General features: G+C 40.5%; 2 protein-coding genes across 5 annotated transcripts; one reads left to right on the top strand and one right to left on the bottom strand.

Annotated features, from left to right (window-relative positions):
• Positions 1–715: 715 nt before the first annotated feature.
• Positions 716–10706, top strand: LOC147310046 (F-box only protein 15-like). 4 transcript variants are annotated; one of them, XM_086269807.1, is made up of 10 exons: positions 716–1127; positions 1215–1280; positions 3717–3821; positions 4236–4457; positions 4658–4834; positions 7175–7298; positions 8363–8445; positions 8625–8770; positions 9076–9174; positions 10188–10706. In XM_086269807.1, exons 1-10 carry the CDS (start codon positions 925–927, stop codon positions 10334–10336), a joined length of 1374 nt encoding a protein of 457 aa, XP_086125933.1. In that variant the 5' UTR covers positions 716–924; the 3' UTR covers positions 10337–10706. The 4 variants fall into 4 exon arrangements, with proteins under 4 accessions (XP_086125933.1, XP_086125934.1, XP_086125931.1 ...); XM_086269808.1 differs by having other exon boundaries at positions 718–1127; positions 9059–9174; positions 10188–10310; XM_086269805.1 differs by lacking the exon at positions 9076–9174 and adding an exon at positions 9222–9340 and having other exon boundaries at positions 724–1127.
• A 4595-nt stretch (positions 10707–15301) lies between these two features.
• LOC147310047 (putative E3 ubiquitin-protein ligase TRIML1) lies at positions 15302–22325 on the bottom strand. The gene is made up of 4 exons (XM_086269407.1): positions 22118–22325; positions 19379–19631; positions 18490–18772; positions 15302–18361 (listed from the first exon to the last, which is right to left on the bottom strand). The coding sequence occupies exons 3-4, from the start codon at positions 18761–18763 to the stop codon at positions 17298–17300; spliced, it is 1338 nt and encodes a 445-aa protein (XP_086125533.1). The 5' UTR covers positions 18764–18772; positions 19379–19631; positions 22118–22325; the 3' UTR covers positions 15302–17297.
• Between the last annotated feature and the right edge of the window lie 149 nt (positions 22326–22474).

Genomic DNA, 22474 nt, shown 5'->3' on the forward strand with positions numbered 1-22474 from the left:
GCGTCCAGGTGAAGTGGTTTGATCAGATTGAAATGGATCTCCTGATTATCTGCTATACACTTCTAAAATAAATTAAATATGAATCCCTGAGTAATTTGACAAGATTTGCAATAACACAATAGAACTTGTACGGCTTTCTTGAGAATAGAGAATAGAGGTACTTGATTTATTTATTTTGTTTCACACGTGGTACAGCAGTAAAGAGAAATAAGAGAAAGAGTATTAAAAAGCATATCAGGGTGTCAAACTCCAGTCCTCGAGTGCCAGCGTCCTGAAACCTTTCCATCTGTCCCAGCTGCGACACACCTGAATAAAATTAGTAGGTCATTAGGAAGACTACAGAACTTGACTGCATGTTGAGGTGACATGCACTCCCTAATCCTACTCAAGTAAATTTAAATAAATGTAAGTGTTTGCAACAATGTACTTACAAATTACTTTTATTACTCCATGTTCATTCACTGATGAGCTGCTGTAACATGAATCAAATGGCTGAATTGTCACCTCAGCATGCAGTCAAGTTCAAAAGTCTTGCTAATGATTTACTAAATTTATTCAGGTGTGTTGCAGCAGGACCACACGTAAAGGTTTCAGGACACCGGCCCTTGGAGACTGGAGTTTGACACCGGTGGCATAGATATACAGGGACCCAAGTGAAGGATGCCATTGTTAGGGGTAGAACAAACTATTCTTATGGCTGTTAGAGCCACCTCTGTTGGGATAAAACATGTGCACAGGTAATGGTAAATGATTAAAAACGGTAGAATAATGCTAAATATTTAAGAAATGCTGCATGAATCTGTGGAGCTGCTTAGCCAACGCGTGGCTGCCATCTAGTGGTAAGGCTCTTATTGTGAAGGTGAGAGCTGTCCGGAAGCCACGGCCTCATTGTGAACGCGGCCAACAGCTTCAAACGGATCCATCATGGCGGAGAAAGAGAGTGAAATTTCCCGCAGCTTTCCCCAGACTCAGAACAAGTGGAACCAGCCAGTTCTGGAGAGACTGCAGCAGGGTCGCGGAAGAGGACGGCCAGGTCCCAGGCGACCGAGCAGAAGACAGACCGGTGGCCGTAGGTGGCCGACTTCAGAGTCCCCAAACCAGAGGCAGTGTGGCGGGAACGAGCCCCGGTAAATACCCCCCCGTTAAGTTAATGTATTACTGAATTAAAATTTTGATTAAAAATGATTATGATTATTTTTCTCGTCATTTTTAAGTAGATGTCGAGAAGCACCGACAGACAACAAAAAAGCAGAATTTCCCAAAGTGAACTTGGTGGAAAGGTAAGCTAACCAGTGTTGGACAAGTTATTTTGAAAAAGTAGTTATATTTACTTTCATTTCACCTTTAGAAACTATTTATCTTGTCTTGTTTGGTATCGTTCTTTTCAGGACAAACGCACATATCTGAATTTACAGTTAGTTTTTCATTTTGACATACTGTATTAACACAATTTGGTCCAGTCAGACTAACACACAAAATCAGAATAGAGAAAATTAATTTTTACTGTAACAACCACAAACATGTTTTAAGAGTCAATAAGATGCCACAGAAATTATTTGAGTCACTCCAAAAAATAATTTCTGTCCACTATAAGATAGAGGAGCACTTGACAGCAGGTGGTGTATCATTCGTACTGTTTCCCACCTTGAGCCAGCGTTTACACCAGGGGTGGGCGATAAACAAACAAGAGAGACAGGACTTGCGTCAGAAAAGCCGATCAGCTGATCATTGATCAGTTTCATGATTGAAGTAGAAACAGGAGAGGGAGGGGAGAGAATGAGAGAAGACGAAGCAGCATAAAGACACAGAATAACTCCAGCTTTGTCTTTTTTCATTCTAGCTGAAGTCCGGGACAAACTGTATTCCTTTACTCAATATGAAACGCGTAATATTTTCTCTGAATACGAGACAATTCCATTTTTTACGGGACAGTTGGAAACTCTACTAACTAACCTTATGAATAAAATAAAGTTCGCACAACGAAAATAAACTCCACCTAAACTTGTTTTATATCTGACCCAGATAGTCTGCAGTCATAACTTCTTACCTGAAATTCAGTTCACCTGACACTGGGACCGGCGGGCGCCTCGGGTCTCTCCTCCTCCTGCCTCCCCTTTCCCTCATCCACCTGCTGGCCTCTGTGGAAGCTCCGCCATAGCCACCACCAAACAACTGAGTTATTTTTACACATCGACCAGCATCTGGCCAATCCACCACCTTTCAGTGTTTATACTGTTACAAAAAAAATAAAAAATCATCGGCCCATAAAAACGAAAAATCACCATCGGCCTGATGGCCAGTCCAGCTATGGTCGTGTCATCAGTTAACCCTTCGCGTGCCAGCTGTGGCACGTGTGCCTAGGGTTGCCGACCCCTGGTTTACACTGTAATCTGTCTTGGTGGCTTTTTGGCAGCAACAGTGACGTTCAACAGTCACCTCATTGTTCTGACACACAAAACAAAATGATTGTCTTCACAACCCACTAACTACACACTCCGAAGATGCTAAGTGTCACAAATCTCTCACATCTCAAAACACACTCTCTCGCTTTCTTTGTCTTTTCCTTTTTTTTTTTTTTTTTTTTTTGGTTGCAAGATTTCTTGCAAGCGCTTTTTTTAGTAAACAGTTTTTCCCTTTTCTTCAGTAGACATAACCATAATATTCAGGAAAATACATCACAAATATTTTATTTTAATCATAACTCTTTTTTTTTTTTTTTTTTTTTCCCAACACAATTTAAAAACTGGAATGTTGTTTAAAGTCCCCACTTTTAACACAAAAAGACACTCAGGGTTGTCTTGGGTTGACATAGCATCTTGTTGCTATGTCATCTTAAACTGGTCATGTGATTGGTTTGCCATGACTACTTTATTCCTCCTCAGCCAATCAGCAGCACTTGTGTGCTGCCAGGAAGCTGTCTTCAGCTCCTAGTTAGCTGAAGACAGCTTCAATAGTCTGTGTGTTGAAAAATAGTAACTCGTCTGCATCACATTTTCTTGTTAGTAACAGTAACTTCATTATAAGTTACTGTGGCGACCGTGGCTCAGGGGGTTGGGAAGCGTATCTGTAACCGGAAGGTCGCCGGTTCGATCCCTGGGCTCTCTGTCCTGGTCGTTGTGTCCTTGGGCAAGACACTTTACCCTACTGGTGTTGGCCAGAGGGGCCGATGGCGCGAAATGGCAGCCTCGCTTCTGTCAGTTTGCCCCAGGGCAGCGGTGGCTACAACCGTAGCTTGCCTCCACCAGTGTATGAATGCGAGAGTGAATGAATAGTGGCATTGTAAAGCGCTTTGGGTGCCTTGAAAAGCGCTATATAAATCCAATCCATTATTATTATTATTATTATTATTATTATTATTATTATTATTATTATTATTATTATAACAATAGAAATAGTAATTAGTTAAATTACTAGTTTCTGAAAAAAGTAACGCTGTTAGTAACGCCGCTACTGTTAATGCCGTTATTCCTATCACTGAAGTTAACATTGACTCTAATGGCAATAATGGAATCAATACTGTAGATATTTGGATCAATCTGCCCACTCCCAGGCCGCACAAAGCCCAGGATAACATAACTGAGGATATTTGGACTGTGAATCATGCAAAATCATGCACAGTAGGGCTCCTTTAAAAGGTACAGGTAAATTTTTGCGACCGGCACAAAAATCCTAAATTTCTGTGGCCTCACCGTGTTTTCTGCTCATCTTTTCTCCAGGATGCCGTCTGAGATTCTGCACAAGATTCTGTCGTACCTGGACGTGTCCTCGCTGTTCTGCATCAGCCACGTCAGCAAGCTCTTCTACCAGCTCACCAATGACGAGTAAGACGAAGCACACCTGCACAGCCTTGCATCAGATGGGTTCAGCAGTATATCCTGAATTTTACGCGCCCGGATTTCCAGCAGTGCCTGCATCTCAGTTTAGTTTTCATTAAATGTGGACTGTGTTAAATATGCAGGGCTCTATGAAGCAGCTGAAAGTGCATAATACTGTTTAAAAATGTAAATGCAACAAACAGACCTGTGATTGTTTTCTGTCCTAAAAAATTGGGAGGACGTTTTAAATTCACAACATCAAAACCTGCCGAGCTGCAACATGAACACAGCCTAGAAACACTTGGAGTAATACACCCTTGCAGCCAGCAGGTGGAAGGATTCATCTACCCACCAGGTGGTGAGATTAGAAGCTCCTGCACAAACAGCAGAAACATGCAAAAGAAACATTTTTCTCTCCAGCGTCTTGTGGTACAGGATCTACATGTCAGAGTTTGGGTGGAAGCCAAAAGCGGCGGGCAACGTGGCGGTGAAGATGGAGCCAGCGGAGGATCGATTGACGAGCTGCTGGAAGTGGATGTACTTCAGGATGATAACTGGGCGAGAGATGAACAAGTGGAGAGGAGAGCTGAGAGACATCGGCCCATTCACCGGCCTGCCCCAGCAGACTGAGTGGGTGCTCAGGTACAAGCCGCTACCTCTTCAGGTTATTCCAAAAGTGTTTCTGTTTCTTTATTTCAGGCTCGATTAGTCGGTTTCATGAGTTTGTGACCCATAACTGGATAAATGGTTGTTTAAGTCACTAAAATGGTTCCTGGTTGAACTCCGGGGCGGCCCGTGTTTCCTGTATGTGTAATAAAGATTTATTCACTGGATTTTTGCAGGAACCTGAATGTGAGCTGGGAGCTGATGCTGCACACTCACTGGGGTCAGGTGGTCGTGCTGGAGCAGACCCGAGGGCACTACTTCGAGTCCTCCATGATTGTCCACTGGAGCGGAGGCTGCCTTCCATCCTACCAAGACATCAACAGCATCCAGCTCTACGGAGTCAGGAAGGAGAAGTAAGACGGCCACAGAGCTGTATCTCTGTGTTATTCTCTATATTTAAGAATAATAATAAGACAAAACTGGAACCCAGGGCCGCTTTATACAAAAAGTCAAAGGTGTCAGTGAGCAGGCAGCATTCAAGAGCACTGAAGGCTGTCTCTGAAAGACTGCAGTCTGAGGGTTGAATAGTAAGTTTTTATCTGTGGAAGGTAGAATCTGAGATGGGATGTAAGAGAAGATCAGATAAATCCTGGGAGGCAAGAGCATGGAGGGATTTATAGGTGAGGAGAAGGATTTTAACCCTTTAAGACCTACCATAGAACCAAGTCCGCCAGAGCTTATATTATATTTTTACATGCTGTGGAGCCATTTCTGGGAGCATTTCAAGTTGCTATACATCAATACAACCATTATAGCCCAATTTTTAATAATATGTCTGCATTAAGTCCATAGTAACTACATAAATTGCAAAAAAAGTGCAATAAACTACAAAAAATGTGAAAATTGTTGTTTTGTTTTTTTTAAACACATTTTCTACTCTAAATTTAAGAGGTTTATCCCTCAAAATTTTAAATACAAAAAAGTTGCAAAAAATAGTTTACAACAGGAAACTTATTTTGAGTGCTTTCATAGTTTTATTTTTGAGATACACCAATTTTTATATACTGCAGAAAAAACAAAAACCAATCCTATAATGCAAATTTGCAGAGAAAACAGCATGTGCATAAAAATAAAATATTTAAAGCAGTGCAATTCGAGTTCTAAGCATCCTAGAAACTATTCAGAAAAGCATAAAGTCAAACATGACTTTTAAAAACACCAGTAAAGGCTTATAAGGCCTACAAGTAAAAAAAACTACATTTTCCACGAAAATGACATCACTTCCGGTTTTGGGGAGGTAATGGCGGACATGCGATAGTTCGCACTGACGTCTATTTCAATGGAGGAAGTGTTCTGAACAGCTAATCGGATCAGCAAAGCCCGTTTCTGGAATATTATGTTTTTGTTCCTGCAAGCGCTTTTTATGCAATTTTTGCAAAGCTTTATGTGGAAGGAAACCGTGGCCTAGCACAAGCTGATGGCATAAGATGTAAGTACAACTCATCTGGTTTCATATGCAAAAAAAATTATTGCGCTAGCTTACGTGGTTCCGGTTCTACCGGGATTTAAAAATTGTTACGCAAAACGGAGCGTGCCTGCTCCGACCGGCTTTAAAGGGTTAAAGGAAATTTGGGAGTTTAATGACAGTAGGGCTGCCACAAACGATTATTGTGATAGTCAACTAATCAGATCATGCATCCATTGGACTTAAAACGTACAGCTCATTGCACCAGCATGCATCTGCTGTTATAACTATCATTAGCTTACAGCTTTAGGTGTTTAAGGTATGTGCTAACTTTAAAAAAAAAGACAATATGATCGTTTATTAAACTTTTAATGAATTTTGCAGATTGTCTCGGTAGAGTTTTAAAGTCAGCCGTCTGCTTCTTGCCCCCTCAAATATAACAGGACACCGGAGTAAATTCGCTACCATCTCACACTTCTGTTTAATCTGTGTTCTGTTTGATTCAGCTATGTGAAAACTATAACTTTATTCTCACCAGACCAATTTACTCAGGAACAAATAAAACACTGAAAAAAAAGCCATACATTAACATTTTTGTGACTTGTATATCATGTTTAACCTGAGTAGTGAAAGACCGCGGGGGGTTTGAAAACGATGTGCCGGGAGTCCGCTGTTCTCGTCAGCGAAGGCATGTAAGACCTCAAAGCAAAGTCCTGAGCTAAGTGCAGCATGTGGAGGGCTTTGATAGGCAGAGCACTCCAGGCTGGAGGTGATGAAGGTGTGATTGAGGGTTTCGTGCCTGAGAGGACGAGCAGAGTCTGGAGATGCTCTGTAGTTGCTAGCAGGAAGTTCTAGACATGAATTTAATGAGGTTCAGACAAACAGGGTTGTGGACCTCTGGTGATGGTTAGATGGAGTATCCACCCATATTAAGGAGCAGATCGACCATGTTCCAGAGTAACGACGCACCATCATTGACCTTTAAAACTGCAACAGTGAGCTGACGTCGTCAACTGATCACAAAAAGTGAAAACTGATACTAAACACCTTCATGGAAAGAATGCTCTGTTAATGTTAAATGCTTTTACTTTTATTTAACTGACTTCATTTTATTTTTAGTGTGTGTGTGTGTGTGTGTGTGTGTGTGTGTGTGTAAAAAATATCTGGTAGTATGAAGCCCTCACTCTGGGCCTTTAATACTTTTATGTCATTTATCAAATTCATTCATCCTTTTGAATTCTGTCAGTAATTAAATTTGATGGTCAGGTGTGCTCTCCTCCTCCTCCAGGCTGGCCTGGCGCTCTCTGATTTTAAACCTGGATATGAGGACCCATCCGTATGAGCTCACTGGCAAAGACGGACAGATCAGGCTTGCGTGTCTGTCGCCGGGAGTCGTCATCGGCTTCTGGAGGGTAAATATTTAACAAAACTCTTTAAAGGAACCAAAACGTTTCTGTGGCTCTGGAGTTTTAAATGCAGGTGTTGTAAGTTTAGATGCACATTTTATAATCTGTTTAACATCTCATGTTTATCTGCTGATTATTAAATTACTTTTAAATCAAGGTGGGAATTTAACGTGTCAATTGCAATTAATTTGAAGAAATGCGTTTTCCAGTTAGGTCCTTTCGAGACGTCAGTCTTTATTCAGTGGCTGATGAGCTGCAACACATCTCAGCTGCGGCTTATGAGGCAGACCTGAAACACAGGAGAAAAAGCTCTCACATGGGGAGAGCCTCTAGAGGTCAGCGACCCTAACAGTCACATAGTAACAAATAGGAGAACTGCACTGAGCTCTGCGAATGTGAACAGTCTAGTTTGTCTAAGTTGACAGTAATTGGCTAAGAGAAGGACCGTAAATGAGAATGGAGGTATTGTGAGTCCAATGGGGTTTTGTTGGTTGTTTGTTTTTGGTTTTTTTTTTCCACTGAAATGGTCGATGATCACACCGTTTTAACCTAATGTACAAAATAAAGTTGGCTAAGGTTACTCGGAGTTCAAAGGTGAAGCTGGTCAAATACCCTTTTGTTTCTGCGTTTTTTCTTTTTCTTTTTTTTTTTTTTTTTTCTTTTTTTTTTTTTATTAAGAAGAAAAACTGCACTTTATGTTGAAATTTTTATTATTTAAAGACAATACCATTTTGAAAATGTACTTAAAGTATTTAAAATAAGTCTGCTTAATTTTGGCTAGGGATGTTATATTTTTTTCTGTTTTGCATTGAAATGCAGTTTTTCTTATGTGATGAAATGTGATTGTTCAAGATTAATTACTTAATTATAAAGAGTCCCACCCCTAGTTTTAATTCCTGAGTGAATTTCTGTGCGTTTTTAAATGCAGTTTTTCCTGTTAGTGTTCCTAAAATAACAGAACATCTTTAAGTAGTTCTTCTGCAGTGAAGCCTCTAATTCTGTAACGTTAACTTGTATGTTTTTATTAGAATAAAATGAATTATAAAAGTAAAAGAAGATTCTGTGTGTAGGGTCGGGGCAACATAGCCTTCATCATGATCAACCTGCACTTCCACAAGCTGGTGGAGAAGATTCTGCTGGGATCTCCAGTCTGGTAAGTTTAAGGAAGTGGTCCTGCTTTAAAACAGAGGCCAGCATCAGTAGCCTGGCTTTCCTGTGATGCCAAATAATATTAACAATAAATGGGCCGGATTTGTACGTCTGTCATCAGTTTAAGAGAAACTTTGTTTAATATTCAGTTTTGTGTTAATGCTCATTTGTCCCTTCCTGCAGCCCATATTCCGAACCTTTGGACCCGCCCCCCGTGGACGACCGTGACCCTAAATTTGGTCTCCACGGCTACACTCTGCACTTCGTCCTGCACAATACCAGGACCCAGATCATGTCGGGACACTTTTGCCAGCTCTCCTGCAGCACAAGTAATCACGGAGTAATGAGATTACATTCCCTGTTAAGCAGGGAGTCTTTCACAAAAGAGCAGATGTAACTTTTTGTTTGTTTGTTTTTTTTAATTTAAAACGAGCCAAGAAACTGCACTTTAGACTCTGATCTTAGGATTTACACTCATTTCTGTTTCCTTACATTTGTGCTGCGTTGAGTTATACATTGACTTGTTCTTATAATGTCAGGTAAAGACTAGGGGTGGGCGCCATGTTGTCTGTCGAGGGTTGTTGTTTTTTTTTTTTTTTTTTTTTTTTTTTTAACAGCTGTTTTTCCACCGTATGTAACGACATCGGTAACTTCCATCCTGTCACATGGAGCGCGGATGGTCACACTTGGTGGATTCACATTATGGAAACTCTACAATCAACGAAACTGAGGAGTAAGTGAAAAATTTTAAATCACCAACACTCTCTGGCCTGTGGTCAGTTCAACAGGGACTTGCTGAAATGAAGGTCATCAGCAGGACTAATGTGTCCCAGCACCGATCACTGTCTGGAAGCATCCGTGTGCCCTGGAAGTGGGAGAAGCTGGAAGGCTCGGTAGAGGTACAGCCGTCTGACACACATGATTCAGAGATTTATAGTGCTGTGCAGAGGTCTCAAGCTACCTCTCAACAAGGTGACATAGGATTTTGAAATGCCAGTGTGTATTTTTTATCTATTTATTTTTTAAGGCTTTATCTTCCATTTGTCCAGTTTGCTCTTTATTTTATTTATTTATTTATTTTTTTAGAGACTCACTGCAAATCATGCTGAAAGACATTTTTTTGGCTAACAGCTCTCTGGGAATCACCTTGGTGCAAAAATACAGTTTTATGTCAGTTTGTGTTGTGTGTTTGGCTAAAATGGTTTCCTTGCTGAGTTGGATGTAGACACAGTACAGCTTCATCCTGTGAGCTTGAATGATTCACAGGTCGGTGTGAATTGCCCTAACAACGGAAAAACCTTATAACGCCAAATTACAAAGAAATGAGGGTTGGCTCAAGACTTCTGCACAGTACAGACAAAGAAACCAAATGTTTGAACTCGTGCAGACGTGTTTTACACATGTGATGTCTGAGTTTAAGCTGCAGTTAAAGTGTGGTGTTGCGTGTGTTAACGTCGTTGTGTAAGATAAGATAAGATAACCTTTATTAGTCCCACACGTGGGAAATTTGTTTTGTCACAGCAGGAAGTGGACAGTGCAAAAGTTATGAGGCAAAAATTAGAATACAATAAGAATAAATACAGTACACAACTGTACAGAATAGAATAAAATAAAATACTATATACAGTAGAATAAAATATACAATAAGATAAAAATAGAATACAAATACAAATGTGTGATAGGTGGTGTGATGTTAGTGTGAATAACTTGGCGCGCCGTGACGTCTCGCTCTGACTCTGTCTTCAGAACTGCTGCGTCATGACGTTGACCCTGCTGGACGAGTTCCAGAAACCCTTCTGGTGCGTCAGCACCCCGGTTACCATCTCCGTGGTGAAGAAGTCGCAGTCGTTGGGCTACAGCGGCACCAACTTCCTGATGGTGTACCGCAGCTCTGAGGGGCAGGTGAAGATGAAACTGGTCCGGCTGAAAGAGCAGCAGCAGTTCTTCCTCGTCGGCCTCACGCTCTACGTCTCCATCCTCAAAGTCAACGCTCACTTCAGCACCAAGTACAAAAGCTGAACTGGTCCAGTTTCACATGTTTGTGTGTTTTGAATTAAAAGATAAAAGTTTTTTATTTTAATTTCAGAGAAGAGATTCTGGTGTTAATTTTATTCATTGAGACTGTGTGAGTGCTTTTGTTCTGGCCTATGGTTTGACGCACAGTCATGTGACAGGATCTCATGTGTAGAATAAACTGCACATTTATTTCATTGGAATTGTGTTTTTGAGAAGCACTTTGCAGATTAAATATAATTTACATTAAAACCTTCTGTTGTTTGTCCCTTTATTTTATCCTAAATGACTGAAACTGGGAATTATGGATCCCAGTCAGTGGGAGAAAAGCATGGGGGGGGGGGGAGAAACTCTGGACTGAGGACAGGTCGAGTTCAGCCAGATAATCCAGAGGTCATGTCTGAATCAGTCCAGCTCATCTTCCTTTTGCTTCAGACTTCTTTAAGAGCAATAGACTCAAAGGTTTAGCCAGTAAAGCCAGTCAGATGGATGTATGAGTGTAAATGTGTGAAGAACTCGCTAAAGATCCATACAAAAAGCTGGAGCTTCAGATGTGACATGCTCTCTGACCTCCACGTCTTCATCATTGACTGATTCTCATTGAAGGCTTCCCTCATCTTTGGGGAAGTGCAGTCAATCTGATCTTTATTTCCTCCCTCAGAGGTCAAAGGGTTGGTGTCAGCTGCATTTAAAGAACTACAAAAGGCTCTTTCTGGTTTCACGGTCAGGCATGAGGCTTTCTATGCTTTAGCGTCAGCAGGTGCTCCTATCACATCTTCCTGCTTCCTCAGTTTAATGATCTTAGGAGGCAGAATGGAGTGTGCAGACAAACCCTCAGACTGAGGTCTGCAGTTCAAATAATTTGATGAAGCATGGCGTCTGTACGGCTCAGCAGCCCATCTGTGCAGCAGAGTTAACAACAGAAGGCTGACGAATTATTAATATTTTTAGTTTGATTCGCTCTTCAGTTCCTGATCTTACATGAGAGAAGAAAACTGAAGGAATAAGAGCGTACAACACAACTGCAGCAACTTAAAAGTCAAAATTGACTTTAAAAGAAAATTCAACAAAATAAGAAAAGGGGTTTCCAGTTACATGTTTGGATAAATTTCCTGCAGACGTCTGAATTGAACTTTAGTCACACAACTCGCACATGCTGTTACTGGACAAAAGGTGGCGCTGTTCTTAAACCACAGCTCAGCTGGGTTTTTAAACTGTCACACAATCCATGTAGATGTGTAAGAATAGAAAACTGGCTGTGTCAATTTAACAAGTTCAGAGTGTGAAACTTACAGTTTTCTATTTTCTCATTTTTTTAATGTAAATGCTTTTATTTTCGCAAAACTCAAGTTTTTATTTAATTAAAATATTTTTTTGCATCTTGTTTTGGTTAATGATAACTAGCCTGGTGTTAAACAACAAGCTGGGCTTAAACAATGAATACAGGACAGGAAGTGACTCATATGCATCATTAAATTATTTTTTGGTGAGCAACACTCGATGGTGTTAAATGGAGACCGCTTCGTTTTTGTTGGCAGACGTGAACTTAAAACATCGAAGCAGAAGTTGTAAAAACTCTTTGTGGACAGAGAGAGATGGAGGAGCTGTGAGACTTCACTTATAAACAAACGCTGCTCCAGAGCCCGTTTGTGTACACGAGAGAAAATAATGTACTAAAGCCGAGCTCTGTTTCACTGGCTGCTCAAAATACAGTTTCAGAGACAAGGTTTACCCGTCAAATAAACAAAAATCTCCCTGCATCACTCGATGCTCGTGCTGCAGTCTGCAGCTTGTTTTTCAGAGAGAAACAAAGCTGGAAGAGGCTAAAAAGTAAAAATGTTTCTGAGCTATCACGTGTAATTTAGAGAGTAGCTCTTTATGCAGGGGAAAGTTTAGAAGAATGATTTGTCACATCCACACAGACTCTGTGCAGGTCCAGCGAACTGCAGCACTCTTCATGGCTGTTTTCTCTCACAGGTGATGTGTTTGTTCAAGATGATGAGATATAGATACAACTCATCCAGAAAGTGTTTACAGAGCTTCAGTTTTTCTACATTTTGTTGTATTTAAACCGTATTTTTTATGTTTTATTTTTAATAAAAAGTACGCTCACGCAGACTTTTTTCCGTGTTGTCATTTTGGAGTATTGTCTGGAAAATATTGAGGTGAAATACGGCAAAATGTGGAACAACTGAAGCGCTGTGAGTAGTAGTGAAGGGAAACAGCCATGAAGAGTGCTGCAGTTTGTTAGACCTGATTTCTGTCCCATCACTGAAGTCTGCAGAGTTTTCAGACCTAACACAGAGCAGAGCACACACATGGTCAGTCTTAACGTTCAGCTGTTGTTTTAATGCAACATGAAGTCATTAAAAACATTCAGTGTTTGTTCATTTATGTTTACAACCTCTACTTTTTCAACCTTTTGCAAATACTTGAATCAGGACAAGTGAACTCTGTGTGTTTTCTGGGACTGAGTAGATTTTTAAAGTGACCTTTGAGTGACTCAAAAGTATCTGTAGGATTATTTTGTGTCTGTGTTACAGCCCTAGCAAGGCCTCCTCCTGAAGGTGCCTGTGTGGGCGTGTCCTACAATCTCTTCTGCCTGAGGTGCCACCTTTCTCTTTTACACAGCTGACTCACATCAGTAATTAAAGGTATTTAAGCCCAGGGAAAGGTGAGCTCTGGGCCAGAGTGCCATGTTAGTGGTTGCAGCTGATGAGCTGTGTTTTTGCTGTTTACTGCTAGTGAGCTGCGTTTGGTGATTGTTTAGTCCTGCCAGTGTTTGGTGACTAAACTCTTTTTTTTTTTGACTTACTCTTCAGTTTATTGACCAACGCCTGAGTTTTGTTTTGTTTCTTTAAATGGTGATAGCGGCTTGACCGTCTCTTTTAGTTAGTATTTGATAGAAACTTTAATAAAACTCTTTAACCAGTTTGCCTCTGTCTCCTTTTTCTGACCCGGACACTTTTTGTTACTTCCCCTTCATCGCCTGGACCCTTTTAGGGGAACGTAACATCTGCACTAAATCATTGTGTGTGTTTATTAATAAGCTTAAAAAGTTTGGTGTTGTCTTCTATCTAAGGGCTGCGTGATTCCTTCTTGACAAGCAGAAATGTGAAAAACCTTCAGCTTTTATAGGCTCGAATAAAAACTTTAGATTTAAAATCAGCTTTAAAATCATCTCAGCTCTTTTTGAGAAATTTTCATCGGTGTCGTCCTGCTTCAGAACTACTAGAACGTCTTCAGCTCATCACGTGTCATTTCCTTCAGAGTGTTTGAAAGAAATAGTTTGTAATTTAATTTTCACATTATTTAAAGTTTACAAGAAAATCCCAAAAGGTTGATTCTGTCCATATGGATGTAGCACAAGTCCATTAATCAAAGACTACTGATCAATGGCTATGAGTACCATTCACACAGTTGGGGAATGGCTGCAATCGCTTCATTGTAAGGTGGCGAAAGATGTACCAGAAGTCATGGCAGAGCCTCCGCCATGTTTAACACATGGCTGCAGACACTCACTGTTGGACCTCCCTCCTGGCCTCCTCCATACATACTGACAATAATGTGAGTCAAAAATTTCAAATATGTTTTCATGACTCCATCAGACCTACTGCCACTGATTTTCAGTCCAGTTCATATATAATTCAGCGAACCTCAGGTCAGAGTGAAGCGGCTTAAACAAACAAAAATAAATAATTCTTCTAAAATGGTCCAGTGTAAGGACTGGAAAGGCAGCTAATGTCTGACAAAAGAAGCTTTGAAAGACCTTCAAAAAGCTGAAGAACTACTGCTCGAAACCACTTTAAGGAATCAGTAGAAAGTCTGGCTCCTCGGACACAAATTATCAAGAGATGAGGGGTGGCTCAAGACTTTTGCACAGCACTGAATACCAAAAATGTGAGTCATCTGCTCAACAGTTGAAGCTTGACTCAAACTGGGTCATGCAGCAGGTGAACAACCCCAAGCAAAGCAGCTGATCTCCAACAGAATGACTGAAATGCTGCAGGACCCTCGAGCAATGCTGTGAACAAGAGGTCCAAAATTCCTTCACAGTGATGTGAGACGAGTCACAAAGGGAAACAGTTTCTGCAGGTAGTTACTGCTACAGCTACTGAATCATTGACTGTGGACTCAGTTTTCCACAGCACTGCAGAGTCCTGTAAGAACAGATTTAATCAAAAATGCAAACGCAGCCCTGCTGAATGACTAAAAGGATTGAAGTCTGCAGTTTGAAACACAAACCAGAGACTTGAATGTCAGTTTGGAGATAAAGTCTCAGATAATTGTGTTAAACTTTCTAATGAGCTTCACTTCAGCTCACACAGGGCTGGTGGGCCAGTAATGGCCGACGTCAAGGACTGCAGGGTGTTTTCATGAAAACGTGTCAGTAAGTCATGGCGGTTAACTGCAATACACAAGACCCAACAGTACTGCTCCGGCATCTAATGATGAAACCACGCTGTATCCTCTGGTTGGTGTTTTCTGATTTTAGTGCTACTCAGTTTACTGAAACATTACATCAGGAAGTGCAGCACAGAGGCTCGTTAGCACAGCTGGTTCCTGTTGATTGAATCATCTATTGCTCCAGCTCAAAGCAGGTAATTTTTGTTATTACTGTACAGTTTTATGTGTCCTGGTGATTAAGTTATTTTGTAATCAGCTGCCCATCGTGTCTTTATTACTTTAGGAAGTTTGCATACAGGTAACATATCAACGCAGTCACTGAAATGAAAATGAAATACAAAGGGACTCAAATACGAAGGGAAACTGCAGCAAATTTTTTTTTTTTGGGGGGGGGGGGGGGGGGGGGGGTGCTGCTAATGTGGGACATAAAAAAAGACTGATGACATTATCCATCTTTATTAAAGTAAAATTCAGTGTGGATCTTTTCTAGTAAACAGTAAAGATGGCTTTCTTGAAGAAGAAGAAAAAAAAGTGTTTGAAAACAAATCATTTACACCAGGTGTGTCAAAAATAAGGCCCGGGGGCCAGATTAAACTTTTACTGGTCACAGCTTTTCCTACTGATAAAGACCTCACCCACTGCCATTTGTACTCCAAATGAAATGACAGAACACTGCTGTTGTTGATTTTTTTTTTAGCATTTATCAGAGAAAAATCTGTATTTAAAAAATTAAAAATCAGAATTTTAACAAAATCTTCACTTTTGAAATTACAGGAGAGTCTGGACAATGAGCTGCCAGATCTTCTGTAAATTTACAAATTTATTTATTCCATCTTAAATCAGCAAACTTTTTAAAATTTTATGTTTGACCATCTCTGATTTGAACAAAAAAATATTATCATCCAAAGTTTTACCGTATATAATGACCACAGAGAAACTTCAGAAACCTTTTTGTCATCCATCAACCCACTTTCATGTGATTTCAGAATGATTTTGTTAAATATGTGTGTCTTTTTTTAGACCACGGTCGTTCAGATTTTAGGATTTTTTTCTGTTGCTCCTGTCGAGCAGAAGATGGAATGACCCAACAGCAATATTTCTTTATCATGCAGAAAAACTGAGGTGTACAGTTAAAACGGCACTTCTTTGCCTTATATTAAGATGTGTTGGTGTAACTGTGTAGTTACACTGACAGAAAGGTCAGTTTCACTGGTCTGATTCACTTAACATCAAAGTAGCTTATGACAAAAGGAGTCTGACATCCCTGCTCAAACACAGAAAGAAAAATGAAAGTAAGCACTAAGTGAGTGGTGGCATTGCACAGTGGACTAGGAAAAATGTCTCTATGAAACACCATCAGAATAAGCATGAGGAACAAGAAGGTGACACTGAAGAAAAATGTTATGGATGAACTGGACAGTCATGATATTTCCTGTAATAATGTATTTAAACTAGTGTAGTGCCATTTTAAAGGCACTACACTGTCTATATTCTTTGATACTATCAGTGGGAAAATTGAAACCATGTCTGCTCCATTTTGCAAAAAGAGGGCATTAGAAAGTATGAGATCGCGGATGGTGAAAGACGCGCCTTTGTGAGACCACAGAGTCTAAATGTAGAAAAACCACACCTGCATTTGAATGAGTTTTTCTCCTGCTAGCTGCATGCAAAGTTAGAATGGTTGCCGTCGCAGTTTGGATCCCCCCACTCGACATGCAAGTAAAACATGATCTGCTGGAGGGAGGAGATGTTTGAAAAATGACTGTCTGTGTGTTAAATAAGACCCTGAAGGCTGAAAACCAGTCTCTCTCTGATTGTGCGGGAAGGTTTTTCTTCTCTAGAGTTTAGACCAAACCCTGAACTTTTAGAGTAAAATATGACACCGAACCTCATGTGCAGTGGTCACCGGCATGGTCTTAAATAAGCTCAGGCCAAAGTTACCTGTTCAACCATGTAACTGAATGCCGAGAATAAATCTGTCAGGGAACACTGTACTGAGCGTAAAACTGTGGCCCTTCTGTGACACCTTCCACAAGATCACGACTAACAACACACAAATCTAAGTTTGAAGGCTGTAAAACTGATGATAAAATAAACAATTCAAACAGCCCCATATGACACCATCTGTTTAACGACTGGAGACCCAATCCTGATGCTGCTGTGTGACATGGGGTCGGTGAAGGGTTGATTACATTTTTGTGCTATTCAGAGGGCCACACTGGACCCTCTGAATACTACAAACTATATTAACCCCTGAACACTCCCATCGGGTTAACAGTGAACCACTCAAATGTTGGCTGAGGGTTTGGTGTGATAAGTCTGTCACAGTCATCTGGACCTTTTGTTTTCAGATGTCCACTTAGGGGTGATAAATAAATAAAGGTGGAGAAGCTGACGACTCTATGACGAGTCTCACGCAGTTGTAAGGATGATTGATCAGATCTGACAGTTGCCGTAGACAGGACAGATGATGAGCGGAGTGGAGTTTTGGCCACCATGAAGAGTCCCGGGGCTGAAGAAAGGGCGGAGTTTCTCTTTGAAGGAGCAGTCAGTGTAGCAATGAATGAGTTGTGCGGATTCAGCATTATAAAAAGAGACCGAATGATTCTCATAATCCACAAACACTCCCACTTTCTTTGGCTGAGAGTCCACACTGAGATGGACACGTGAGGCTTTGTACTCTCCTGCCCTTAAACATATTATCCAGAAGCCGTCCTTGGGGCTCACATACATTGATCCCTTCCTATTTATTGACTCTTTAACGACACCTAAATCCCAGGAGGTTTTCTCCTTAACCTGAACTTCATAGTAAAAGCTTTCTGAAGAGAAGCTCTGATTTCCCACAACATTAATAGCACGGTCAAATCTTTCTGGGTTGTTTGGGAGAGTTTGTTTTATGTCACCACAGCGAACTTGCTTCCCGTCCTCAGACAGGATGAGGTTGGGATGTGCTGTGTCTGGATCCAGTGTCACATCCACTGCAAACTGCCGGAGCCTGTTCAGCTCAGTCACAGCGAGAAACATCTCCATGTCTTTGCTGAGTTTTTCCTTCAGCTGAGTCACAGTTTCTTTGTAAGATGGCTGGGGGAACCTGGCTTCTGTCAGCATCTCATTTGTGAACGAGAAGCTTGGCAGGAAGTCACGTTGGTCTTTGGTAAGCTGCTCCACCTCTGCGCTCCTCTTGGTCAGCTCAGAGATTTCCTGCTCTAGCTGCTGGATTAATCCTTCAGCCTGTTTCTGTGTCATTTTCTGCTTTTCATCGATCTCTCCAATGATTTTATCCAGACTGCTCTGGACAGAGGCCACCAGCGCTTCAAACGCCCTCCTGCTGTCTGAGGTCTGTCGCTCTGCAGACTTCCTGCTGAGCTCTGCTGTGCGTCTGACTTCACAGATCTTCATCTGCTTCTCCTTGATCCTCAGATCAATTTGGGCTTTCATCTCCCTCAGTTTGGCCCTCCTTGTCTCATCATCACGTGGGAGCGCTGCAGAGATCTTGTGGTCTAAAACAAGCCAAAACAGGAAAAGCTGTAAACAACTTTTTTATTGAGGATTTTTCTCGAGCTGTATTAAATGCAATCATTCATGCAACTAATGTGAACCTTTATTTTTCAGCTCTTCATATTTTTACCTTCATTTGACTGGTTTGACAAATCCTGAACCAGATCATTTCTGTTTATCTTCCTTAAGATCTTCATGGTGTTTTGCACAGCTCCTGGACAGCGGTATTTTTGCACCATCAGATCGATCGTATCCAACCTGTCCGCTCCTTCCAGTCGGGCCTCTGGGATGGCTGGAAAACCGTTTTCCATATCCCCCTCCTTCAGGAACCACTTAAAGTTCTTGAACTGTTCAGCTGTCAGATGCTCAAGAGTGCGCCAAAGAGCTTCTTTAGTAGACGTCATTGTGGCTTCCTGATAAACCAAAAAGCAGAAATAGATGGGATGTTTGTGTTATTCTTGTATGAATATGAGCATTACGCTGCTGTGATAAAAGCTTCTTCTTGTGAATTTGTCTGCTCGCATACTTTAAATAAATATTAGAGCAATATTAAAGTGCAGTTAAGACCTAAAATGATTCAGTTTGCTTTGATTATGTCCTAAGTTTAGCTTTTGCAGTGTTGATAGCCTTCTGGATTCTTAACAAACGCAGCAGTGACACCAGATCACCGGATGCAAACTCAGTGTTTTTAGTCCTTTTCTCGTTTTAGGGGTCAGTCACTGTGCTGCTGTGTGTGTTTTTGTTCACTCCACACGAGTGAACATTTACATCCATGCATGGACTAATTTGATTGAAATTTCCACTAAATGTAGGAAAAATTGCTGTATAAATCAGGTAAATGAGCAAAAGTTTGGGTGTTTTCTTCTAAAGAAAAGAAGACAATCATCTGTGTCGGGCTCTGTGAGACGAGTCCTGACATGCTGAGTCTCAGAGAATCCAGATTATGTTACAGTTCCTTACATTTTTCTTTAATGCTCCACTGAAATGAATCATTACATTAAATATTTAAGTCTTCTTACCACTTCCAACGTGCCCAGAGAAAGTCACCACAGCTTGCTTTCCTTCCCTGCTTCTTACACGTCACATTCACAGCCTGAAAAATGTCAGTATGACATCACTCCGGACCGTCCTATGAGCTGCGCTTCATTTAAACGGTAACTCAGGTTGTTACACCCCACGTGTAAGACGTGTACGGGCAGACCAGACTGCACTATAAGAGTGCAGGAACAGGAAGGACAGCATGTGAGCACATGGGGAACCAGCAGATATTTCCTAAAAATAAGAAAACACTCAGTGAGAAGACAAAGAATGAAACATTTAATATTTCATTAAAGAATAAAGCTTAAAATGACCCCCAGTTCTTTTGACAACGTATATAATCTCCAGCCAAACTTTGAAGAATAGTTAGACGGACCTTCAGCAAAAGGGAGAAGGTCAGGGTGGATAGAGGGTTCAGAAGACCATTGCTGAATAAATGATGGGAAAAACAAAACTGGCAGAGAAAAACCAGCAACGACTCAGAGACTCGAGAAGGCAAAGAAGTGGAGAGCTGATCCAGAGCGGTTCAAGGATTTTTCAAACACCCCAGTTTTATTTTAAATGCTCACATTATTTTCTTTACACACAGAAACACATCGCACATGTCCCGTGAATCTCTCCAGTTCCTTCACATTCAATGGCCTTCTGGTACGGACCTTGGTCTTCAGTTCACCTCACACATTTTCAGTGGGAGTGAGGGCTTTGTGGAGGTCAGCCAGTAACGTTCACAGTATTCCCACCAGCGTGGTTCAATGTTGGGACGCTCTACTTCGGGTTGTACTTCTCTCGCTTTTCTCTTTAAAAACAACATAAGCTGCGTCTCTGTGACCAAAGAGCTCCAGTTTGAGCTCATCTGAGTAACATACTCACTTCTAGCATGAATAATCTGTCTCCAGGTTGTCCTTAACACACTTTAGTCTCTTCTGCAAAAGTGGAGTTTTTCTTGGTCTGCGACCTCACAGTTAATTCCTGTGCAGAGTCTGAGTGATTGTTTTCATTAGCCAACTCCTTCACGAGTGTCTGGGCAGTTACTCTGAAGTCTTTAGATGTCTCTCACTTGTTTTCTTTCCAGGGTCTTTAAATTTTTTTTGCATCCTACATCTGCCAGGCTTGTTCTGTACTGTGTGGCTCTCTTTGAATGACACTTCTCACTCCAGTTCCTGACACTTGGATATCAATCTCCTCCTGTATGAGCATCTATTCTTTTAATTCAAGTCTAAACTGACGTCTTTTGTTTTAGCATTGATGCCTTCTTAGTAACAGCTCAAACCCTCGTGTAATTTTTTTTATTTTAAAAGAATCCTCAGCAGGGGTGGATCTAGAGAAATTTTCTTAGGGTGGCAAAATCAAAGCCTTTTTTTCCCCAAACACATATGTAGGTGTTTACTTATAGTTAAAATGATTCAAATGCAGTAAGTATACACGTTTTTTCTAAAAATATAGTCTAATTCAATTATTTTCTGTAGCCCACATAATTAAACACTTTAGTTACATAAAAAATGTGAGTTTTGATTTTATGTACTGTGTAGCCTGTATGATAAATAAATATGTAGACCAATAAGTATAAAATCCAGAAAGCTACACAACATGGGGCGGTTCATTTACAAACACAAGTTCAACTTCAGTTTCACTGTTTTTTGTTAGAAAAAAATCAAATTGTTACATACTTAAATTACACAAAATGTCAGAAATCTGCACTGTCACGAACAAAAATTTACACTTAATTTTTCATGATTTGTTGGATTAACCCACTGAGGTCCAAAATATAACTGGCCATTGTTGAGGCGACTTGATTTTACATTTGTATTTCACCCTCAAATTGTTTTCATTTTATTTTTTCCCCTTGCCTTATTTGGTTTCATTCTTTGCAGCTCAACCTCACGACTTATCACACCAAATTTAGTTGTTTTTTCATTGAAATACTTAGTATTACTGATCTGAAATCACACAGGAAATTTAAAATCCTGGTAGTATTTTTCTACTGTAAAAAAAAAAAAAACCCAGACATGTTGAGTCAGTTATTATTTTTATAACTTGAAATGCAAATATAAATTGTACATTTTGAAAACTTATGCACACATTTTGTAAAAATATACAACTATTTATCTAAAAATGTGTGCTTTTGTGACATTCCCTCAGGGGACATTCGTTAGTCCCCTCACTGACACACAAAACAAAACAACGACTACACGACAGACTAACTATACTAACTTCACACTAAACGTCACAAATCTCCCACATCTAAAAACTGTCTCTCTCTCACTCGCTCACTCTGGCTCTCTCCTTTACTGTCACTCCCAAAACTCTCCCCTCCCTCTTCCGAAACAACCAAATCCTACATGACTTTAAAAAAAATTTGGTCGACATGGTACATTTTTCCACCGATAGGAAAGAAGTGCCTTTTTTCTTTTCTTTACTGTTTTCGAGCCGTCTTTAGAAAACGCTTTAAATAAACACACACACACACACACACACAAAACCGTGTTTAGAAAAAAAGCATGGCTTATATATATTTAACATAACTTCATAACTCCATAACTTTAATTACTGGCCTGTAATTAAAATTTAAAAACCGGTGTATACTTTGAAGTCCGAACTTTCACTATGAGCTGAAAAACCGAGTCAACGTGGCTGCAGCTTGTTGCTGCGTCAGCTTACATCAGTCATGTGATTTGGAGGTGCAGCGTGTCCGTGGACCACAGAGGGCTAATAACACTCACCTTCATTCCATTTCCAGAGTGTAACATCCAACCACCTGTGCGAACTCTGAAATCCCCATGGTGTTGTTCAGAATGTGCTCTGGCACAATCATAAGCATTGCTTACTACTGGAAAAAAAGAAGAAAAAAAAAAACCGGTCTGCGCGATGGGCTGAACCATTTGTTAATGGTGGAGGGGGGTTACACTATGCAATATATTCAGTTTTAGCATTTATATTCACTGTTAACTGTAACTACGCTCAAAGTGTTAATGCTATCTTATTTTAATAAACAACACTGTTATATGCAAAACTAGGGTGGCACTTGGGATGGTAAGAGATCATTTTGGGGTGGCACTTACCCCATGCCACCCTTCTAG

The sequence above is a fragment of the Aulonocara sp. 'chitande type north' Nkhata Bay genome, linkage group LG17, assembly GCF_057382095.1.
Source record: "Aulonocara sp. 'chitande type north' Nkhata Bay isolate Kocher_YH1m ecotype deep benthic linkage group LG17, A_spYH_male_GT1.1, whole genome shotgun sequence".
NCBI lineage: Eukaryota > Metazoa > Chordata > Actinopteri > Cichliformes > Cichlidae > Aulonocara > Aulonocara sp. 'chitande type north' Nkhata Bay.